This window comes from Clytia hemisphaerica, unplaced genomic scaffold (genome assembly GCF_902728285.1).
Source record: "Clytia hemisphaerica strain Z4C2 unplaced genomic scaffold, Clytia hemisphaerica genome assembly, whole genome shotgun sequence".
Lineage (NCBI taxonomy): Eukaryota > Metazoa > Cnidaria > Hydrozoa > Leptothecata > Clytiidae > Clytia > Clytia hemisphaerica.
Genome location: NW_027103319.1, coordinates 887,346 through 897,089, shown reverse-complemented (window position 1 = coordinate 897,089; position 9,744 = coordinate 887,346). Strand labels below are relative to the sequence as shown.

Genomic DNA, 9,744 nt, shown 5'->3' with positions numbered 1-9,744 from the left:
TCCAAGTTTTCAGTCTGTACAATTTTCTTATTAGAATACTTAACACATTCCTATAAACCAGTTTTCCTGAATTTTGATAAACTATTCTTTTTTTAAATATATAAATAATGCATCAAGGTCCCATTTTCAATTTATTCATTAGAAACTTGTCGTTTTTTTTAATATGCAGTGTTTCCATCAACGTGACATTTTGTTAAAACAAACTTTAAAACTTCATTACAGAGAAAATGATAGCAATTCGACATACATTGCAAAAAAATCTATACGGAAAAAAGTAATGGACTATTGTGAGCATAAAAGTGAGGCTATATATTTCTTTGGTATTGACAGCATTTAAATACACTTGAAAGTATTGCTTAATTCTGCTCTTGTCTTTTTATTTGGTGGCGATAAAGAATCTGCGGGAACCACAGTCAGGTATTTTATGGAGACGTCAGTTGAGGTTGAAGTTAAAAGATTCTTTTATAACCAATGGTTTTCGTTCTTTACTATCTAAAAGTTTTTTTAGTGCTACTTGCATCAAGCAAGTAGATTCGATGTATTAAGTTTTCGCTACGTTATAATGTATGGTTTTTAATGTTTTGGATTATCGAAACAGGCCCGGCGAAACAACCGTTAAAGAAGGGAGGTAATTTGAGAAAAAAAAATCTCTTTTGTTTAAAAGTTTGAAGGCTGAAGTCTCCCCAGTCTCCCCGCTTCCGTCGGGCCTGCGAAATATTACTTTTAATTAATAGCTGGTATTCAAGTTCTAGTATTCTAGTATTTTAGACAGGGCGAGAGACAGGGATATATGACTTGGGTTTTTTGCTGGTTTATGTATTTTTAGCAAACCTTCTCCAGGCCCGCCTTTAGTTTTTCCCTAAAACAACCAGTCTAGTAGGAAATTCAACATAAGTTATTGAACCTCTTTCTTTCTTGCATAAGATGAGGATAAGGAGGAAGATATAGAACACAGAAACCTTTTTGTATTCTGACGACGCCACAGAGAAGTGTAGGTTTGATTACATGGTTTGTCATTTTGGAGGTGTACTGTGGCGCGTGGTGGAATATAATGTTTACGTCTTTCATCTGAAAACATTCCTGAAGGAGGTTCTTAGCTAGCTTGCGTTTTTATATAGAACTATTGATTCATTAAGTTATTAGGTAACGGGGGGATTTTATGTTTTGAATTTCATTGATGTTTGCTTGCTTGTTTGTTTGTTTTTGTTCGAAAGATCTGTCGCGTTTAGAATAAAATGCCCATATTTTGGGCAGAGACTTTGTTTGACGTTCTCATAGAATTATCGCGTCAAGACGGCATCTGGAGAATAAATGCCCATATTTTGGGAAGAAAAATTCTGAGGCACATGGAGAGCCCAATCATGATTCTCAACAGCCAATCAATAACCATCTAACGCACATCATAACGTCAATATAACGTTGTATGTACGTTGAAACATCGTCTTAAAGAGTAATGATTTAACATGATCTTGTTCTTTTCTCATTCACAAAATTACAAAAGTTGAATTCCTAAGGAAGCTTTAATGACATTAGCAGATTGTTCTACATTTTATTCTTTCGCCAAATTTCGCAATTTTTCAAGTCGTCAACTTTCATCAAAGCGTCACACCTTAGAAATTAAAAACTCTTCTAGAAACCAAAATTTGAGAAAAGAAAGAAAACCAAAAACACTCAAGAAAACTTTCCAAATCATACCAAAAGAATTATCCTAAAAGAAAATTCTAATTGTGAATGGGCAAACCTTAGGTCTTAACGAGCAATTAATTTGACCGAATAAAAATTACCCATTTTTTCAAAATAATCAAAAAAAATTCCTCATTTCTTTTAACTGGATTATTTTGAGTTAGATATGACTAATAGGTTGTAAATCATAAGTTGCATTAAGTCATTAATAAATCCATTAACAATTTTTTAATCACCATTAACAAAAATCGTTAAAACTATTGTTTTAGCGTCTCTCTTGATTTTTACGCGTTTTTATTATTCTGAAAGATTAAGAGAATACAATAGAATAGGACTTATTAAGGAGAACAATAGCTTATCAATTAAATGCAATTAGGAAAGGATAAAACATTTTTTTTAATGAATAGAGAACACAATGATGCAGCTCATGAAATTGCTTTTCAGATAATCAAATGCTTTTTATTGTACAGTCTGTCAGTTGAGAAAAGAAAGCCTAACGGACGCGAGGCTTCACAAGAATGCATTTCCTTGTATTTTAATATTAATTTTCTTAAAACAAATTATTCGAACAGAACGATTTATAAGTCTTCGAACTTCCTAAACGACTTTTGATATAACATTGCTAATTGAGTTACAAGGCTTACATCTCAAATTTATATAATGCATTGGAAATCTTTGTTTCTCATAAATGTTGTATTACTTTATACAATTTTTTCTTTCCTTGCTCCTGCAGTTTAGATTTGATATGTATAATTTAGTTTTGTTTGATTATTAAACTCTTGATTCTGATAGCTAAGTGTTTCCGTTCGAATTATTTAACGCATATATGAGGAATGACTTGAAGGTACCTCATTTCATAAGTGACTTTGGAAAGGCTCTGCATATTGACTTTTGGTTGGAGGTACACTGTTTTTTGCTGATATTCTGGTTATCTACAATATATGATTCAGAACATTGTTTCGACGTCCATTTAACGTTGGAAGGATGTAATGTTATGGACACGTAATTGGCGTTTTTCTTTTTTGACGTTTTGGCGTTAGATGAGGGTGTATAATACCTTTCACTTAAGAAAATTTCCACTTGTTTTACCTTTCTGTATCCTCAAATGAAACAACAGATTATAGAGGTCAAATACTTTTCTCTAGTGTTATATTGGCTGCGAGTATTTGGTTACATTTTAATGACCTAACCTGCATCAAATTATGCCTGTTACCACTCAAATTGTCAACTAATTTTTTCAAATTTCTGTTTCGTTTAGAGAACTAATTACACGCATATATACAAAGAAAGAAAAAAGACAAATGATACATAATACGCAACGAAAATGTGGATGAACGTACTACTTCTTATATTGGCGCTTGCCAGGTCACTTGTTAATTGCAGTGCTGGATTTCAGACAAGTCCGGCTTGCCATCCGGGTATATTACGGTTATTTAGTTGGTGTGAACAATCGGAATGCAGTGATTGTACATGTTTATCGGCTAAACACGTTTGTAAACAAATCTGCAACAAGCGGAACTGTAAATTATTGTTTTGTAGTTCACCACAAACCTGTTATCAGAGCGTTCTAGTAGAGTACGGTCGGCGGAAACCAGTTGTTGATAAATTAGTATCGCATACACCGATCACACAGCAAGACTGTTCTCAGGCTACTTGTAAATATATGAAAGCAGTTCGTTACAAGGATAAACCATCGCAATCTTTTCAAAGTTGTTCTGAAGGAAAATGTGGACATATTTATTCGACTGCTGATATAGCGAAACAATTTTGTGGTGATTGTGATAAAATGACGTGTACAGGGAAACACGCTAAAAACTGCACGCAACTTTGCGTTTTGGGTGAATGCAAAGATATGACTTGTAACGCGAAACATTGTAAACAATTATGCTCGCATCAAAGTAAGTGTACATTATCGTGTGGTCCTAACACGGAAACATGTGACCAAACGTGCTCACATTGGAGCACATGCACGATGAAATGGAAAGGGATCACGCGTGTGCATCAATGTAATGATTCTCATAATTGCACTGAAATTTCAAAAACAGTACCTCAGACCACGCAACCTTCCACAACAACAACATCAACAACTACAACTACAACAACTACAACAACAACAACAACTACTACCAAATCTACAACTCTTAAAGTAGTCACGACCAAAATTAAACTTCAAACTACAATGCCAACTGAACTTGATGATAACAATGTTATCCCTGGCGCCGAAGTCGAGCCATCAACGAACACACGTGTCCCGGTTAATAATAAGGTTGAAATTGTTACGAGCCGTAATACGGGTACCCGTGATAAATTCTCTTCCGGGTCACATAAACAAAGCAATATCTCAAGACTTTTGTTTCTAATATTATGTGTGTTTTTATCACTACTAACCCTATAGCACTTTATTAAAATTTATTAGTTTGCCTTTTATTAAGATTAATTTTAGAGTCATTATTTTACACAAAATATTTCAAGAAAAATGAAATTTGTAAATTATGAATTATGTTGCGCTTTTGATAATAAATTGATTTTAAAGATATATGTTTTTTAAGGGCCAAGATACTCAATATCTTAGAGATAAAATGGAAAATACAACAGTCTAATGAAATCGTGCCATTCGAGACCTCTGAAATGATTACATAAAATTTTATTTATCTTACATAAAAATATATTGTACATAATACTTAAAATAATTGTAAATACCTTTTTTTCTAGAAAAACTTTGTATATTGTAAAGCAAAAGATGTGTATATTAAATGGATATACAAGGAAGTATTGTCCTATTGCCGTGAATTTAATTAATGACAATGTGACAATATTTGTAAAAAAATTGTATAAATTACCCATTTTATGTATGCCAGATGAATATTTTTATATTATTTTAGATTTAAAGCAGAATATAAATAAAACATTATGATAAATATAAAGGATAAATAAAACATACCATTAAATGAAGAATTCTATTATTTTTTTCAAATGCATATTTAAAAGTGTTTTTCCTTCATAAATACGAAGAACACAACGCCTTTTAATGAAATGATTTTTGTTAAAAAATGCAATAAATGATTTTCCTTCTTAAATACAAATGTCACCGAACCCTTTCAAAAATGCAAATGACAATTTTTATTCAAAAAAGGGCATTAAATGATTTTCGTTAAATAGCGATGGAAAATGAAAAAGGAAGATGCCAAAAAATCACTTGATCTCTGAATAAGAAATCCCATTTCGGGATGTACGGAATCTTAATATATCATCTAAAAGAAATTATGATTGTTTCCAAAAGGGAAATCATTTAGACAATGTCCTGTCTTCTTTAAAGGAAAATGGAAATCTCAGAACTGAAAGGGAAATTTCGCTCGGAAACATTAATGATCATCCTCATAGTCATAGAATTTCAGAATGTCTTTTTTATACATATTTTTTAGTTGTAAATTTTTTCAAATCTCTATTGTATGGCCAAATTGAAATGGAAATGGAAATGACAAAAGGTTCCTCCGGTGGCTAATTTCGGTGCACCTTTGCATGTTGACAATCTAAATTTAGCAGTTTTCGGCCAGAATGAGGAATAAATATCCAAAGATTTCAATAGGCGCCCCCCCCCCCTCGAAACACCAACATTAAAAATATTATGAATATAATAAAATTGTTGATCCATCCTGTTCAATGAATATGAAAAAATTACCTTCTGTTGTGGTTCTGCATTCACCTAAATTTTGACCCGACCTACAACCAATGATTCATCATAGCCCGAAGGGCTAGATCCGCGGACTTTATCGAAAAGTGAAGCAAGTTTTGGTAGGATTTTCTACCAAAGAAATCACGTGACAACAAGCAATTTCACTGGTTTGAGAGATGCGAAATAGCGTTTGTCGCCTACTTTTTTTGATCTCGCGCTCCGAAAACAATTAAAATGCTAGATCCTATCCATCGGCACGAAATTTAAAAAGTCAAATCTTTGCTTCACTTTTTTTTGCTGGAGAAAGCTTAAAGTTGCCTATCTAGCCCTTCGGGCTTTATAGATCTGTGCCTACAACGCTTCTGTCTCCAATATAGGTTTCAATATCTTTCTATTTGTTTCCATTGAAAATTATCAGATATGGCTTCCTTATTCTTTTTGCAGCATCATTAACCGTAATGTAATAATACTTTATAGAAATCTGTATCTCAGTTGCTAGTAGCAACATAGATAGCCAGGAAGTCTTTCTTCATCATCGATGTTTTTTATCAATATTTTTCTCAGTTCTGGATTTGAAGGGATCGGTTAAAACCTGCACGATAGACAATGTTATTTGTATCCTCATTACTTACTATCACGCCAGGGATCTTATTTAGGCTTGGCGAACGGCGAATTTTGGTAGAACGGTAGAATATTACAATTTTCGCCGGTCTAAAAATTCAGTTCGTTGCCTCGAGTACATATTCACGTTTATCAATATACTAGGCTTGCTAAGAATTCGCTGGCCTATTAAAACAAAGTAAAACCCCTGATAACGGCAATAGACTATTTATATACCCCTGATAACGGCCTATCTTCACCGAGCATTTCATTCTCTCTCCTATCTCGCATCATTACATCACCAAAAGAACAGACGGAATTTTCAAATGCTCCTCCTTGTTAACCAGCTCATAAACGTTGCTTTGATTAAGTTATATTACATTCACGTTGTTTTCCAGCCTCGTCCCCGTGTATCCCAGGCTTTATTTACGTTTCTTGATAGACGCCAGAGAATGATCTAGCGCTATCCAGTAAGCATAAAAGAGCTAATATACACAGGGAACGAGGTTGGTTGTTTCCATTGGGAAGAAGAATTAGTGACAGCAGTTGATTTAGTCTTCTATTACTCGAAAATACACACAACTACAATTATCTGCAAAGTATTTATATGATTCCTGTAGCCCTTTTAAGACTTGAGTTTGCTTGTTGCTTTACTTATATAGACCGAAAAATCATCAGATCGAATTAGAAAGTAATAGAGTTTGGTTACGGAGCTTTTTCGTATTATTTAAGTCGTTTTTGTTATTGTTTTTTTTCAGCCCTTGAGAGTGACAGTCTTGTTGACCTTTCTTTCTCTGAGCTACACTTCAGAACACCGTCTGAATTTTAATCGTACTTGTTTTGTTCTGGGTCTGGCTTGTTTAAGGTAAATCTAAGAAAGGATTCCTGTAGCCCTTTTAAGACTTGAGTTTGCTTGTTGCTTTACTTATATAGACCGAAGAATCATCAGGTCAAATCAAAAAGTAATAGAGTTTGGTTACGGAGCTTTTTCGTATTATTTAGATCTTTACCACTATTTTTTCACTTGACCTAGTTTTGATATATATTTTTCAATTGATACAGACACCCTGTATACATAGGGTATACAATATCGTGGGATGCGTATATAGTTTCCTACCATTTTATTTCTATTGTATGTAATGCAAGGTATTTGAAAAGACATAGAAAACATTTAATAGACTCGATTAATTGAGAACAAAGTTCGAATTTATATACGATTTCCGGTATAACCTGAGCAATCTAATTAGTGAAATCTAAAAAGCTCAATACCTTTCTTTAGATGCAAAAGTGGAAAAAAGGAGAACGAATCTCACTACCTTGGTCAACTCTAACGGTCTTCGCTTTGGACTTTTACAAATGTAATCTCATAAGATGTTATATACCCCTGGGTCAGTGGCCCGGTTAGATCAGTCCCTGTTAGTGGCCTGGTGAAAAAATGCCCGGAAACAGGCTCGGATACAGTTTATTTGGCTATAACCAATGGAGGAGAGTGCACTTTATTATCGTATTACCTTATATGGAAACTAATTACTCTCCATGAAGAATAAGATAGCCTACCTCCTGTATCCGACCCTGGGAAATCAGCTCATATTTAATCCTCGGTGGAAAATTGCAGAAAGAATGAAAATCCTGTAGCTTTCTTAGCCGACACAGTGAAGTTTTAAACTACACCGGGTTACTGAGACAGGGTGTGATTATCCATTCTGTGCTCGAGTACCACCCATCCAAATAATGTCATATCTAGGCTGCCATTATGGAGAATGTGATCAAAGTCATATAGCCCGGGGTCCACTTAAAGCTTTTTGATAGACTGGATGGCGCGATTAAGTGGCCCGGTAGTATATGGTAATATGCTTTTGCTTAGGCGGACTGTAAAACAGTCCGCCAGATTTTAGTTGTTTTTGGAAGGTAAAAACAGTACGAAGCAATGTTTTTATTTGATAATAAGGGATTGCAAATCTGTTATTGATGTTTGTTTTTCATTTTTGATTAGACCTTTCAACTTCAAGTAGTTTTTTTGTTATTTGGATTTTAAACATTCTTTTTCAAAATGGCGACCTCGCCAAACGCTCCTAGTCTACTTCACTGGACTCAGCGTCATCAAAAATTATCAAAAAGCAAAGTTCAGCCAGAAGTAGACTCTAGTCTAAAAGTCATATGGGTTTTTGGACACTTCAGGAAGGGACTGTTAAATGCCTCAAGGGACCTTCAAAATTCCGTATGGGGTTGTAAAAAACCATAAAATCCAATTTAAGTCTCCCTGAGGTTAAAAAATCCCGAAAAATCCCGAAAAACCTTTTTGCTGCTTAAAAGGCTCTAAATTTCTTTTTTGGCCCAAAATTTAAAATTAAAGCTCCGATGATATGAAATAATAATTTTGTGTTGAGCCTCGGCAAAATTAAAGTATGCTTTTATACCCAAATTTTTACTTCTTATTGATTTGCTTAAAATCTAGCTATCATCTAAAGTCGACGTTGTACTTGATCATTGTTCCTAATTTTTGAGATTTTTTAACCTCGTTGTTCCTAAAAAAAAAGTGTACAAAAGAAAACAATTGCACGCTTTTTTTTATAAGAAAACCATAAGAATACACTCTAGGGTGAGTTTCACAGATTTTGACAAGAATTGGTTAACACAAAAAAAACTGGGTTTTTTGTTAGACTTAAATTGAAACTTTGAGGCAGAGAAATAATTTTAGCTACTAATGAGCACTCAAAAGTCTCAAACTCTCTAACTCTTATGCTAATTATACTAATTCTTAAGAAAAAAAATTCGCTTTACATTTAAGGTACAGCTGTACGAGTAGTCTGAATCGCAGACCTCTATAAAACCGCAGGTAGTCTAAAAGAAGCACGGATTCGTTAGTGGATGCGAGCAGCCTACTGTACGAGCTGTACAAAATATGTTCTTACGAGGACTATGAGGGCCTTATACCATTACACCTATGTCTCCTTTTACACCCGGTGGAAGGTTTTCCCTCAATGGGGATAAAAATTTCTATCAAAAAAAATCCTAATGGATGGGGATGAAAATTATATTATATCATATTGTTTCGAGCTCAAAATTTCCAATGGGGAAAGTTTTGGGGTGCAAGTTTTCCATTAAATTTTAAGTAGGGATGTAATCAAAGATAATTTACCAGTAGGGCTGAAATTGTAGGGTATTTTGCCACCGGGGACGAAATTTTGGGCAAATTTCCAGTTTGGCTGGTGTCCCAGCGGGTCTGTGACACAGGGTGTTCTATTTTAAAAATCAATACAAAAAGTCAAATTATATGATTAAACTTGCAAATTGATTCATTAAGATCGATTGATTAACCTCGTTATAAATAGCTATCAAAACCTTCATTAATTCAGTGTCTCTTTTGCTTTAAAAAGCATAGGAGCAGGATTGCTGATTAAAATACAACTTTAATAATGGGATGAGCTGGAGTTTTTATAAGATACTTCACTAATTGGTCATTTGAAGTGATAGAGATGACGTGTTCTTTAGAAAAAGTAACAAAATTGTTTTATTACTGGTTAACGACCAACCAAATCAAACAAGAGCTTGTAAAAACTCCAGCTTGTCCCTTAATAATAGCTTATGGTTTTTAAAGGTATTTTGTTCACGATCTCGACATTTAATGAGAAAATTTTGTTAATTAAGTAGTTTATGAGGGATATGGAAAAGAGTGAAAAAGCCGTCATTGATAATAAGCGAGTTTTTGTACAAAAAGTATTGACAATATTGTTGACATTGCACAATCTTGTCATGTTTTGTTTAATTTTGTTTTGGCACTTTGTTTT

The 9,744-nt window shown here is 33.8% G+C and overlaps 1 protein-coding gene across 1 annotated transcript; it reads left to right on the top strand.

Moving 5' to 3' along the window:
- The first annotated feature begins 2,913 nt into the window (after positions 1–2,913).
- Positions 2,914–4,631, top strand: LOC136814762 (salivary glue protein Sgs-3-like). The gene has a single exon (XM_067071186.1). The coding sequence runs from the start codon at positions 3,008–3,010 to the stop codon at positions 4,076–4,078; it is 1,071 nt and encodes a 356-aa protein (XP_066927287.1). The 5' UTR covers positions 2,914–3,007; the 3' UTR covers positions 4,079–4,631.
- Positions 4,632–9,744: the final 5,113 nt, after the last annotated feature.

Bases quoted from the DNA above. Each gene is read 5' to 3' on its own strand.
- LOC136814762 (XM_067071186.1), top strand. From the start codon at position 3,008: ATGTGGATGAACGTACTACTTCTTATATTGGCGCTTGCCAGGTCACTT.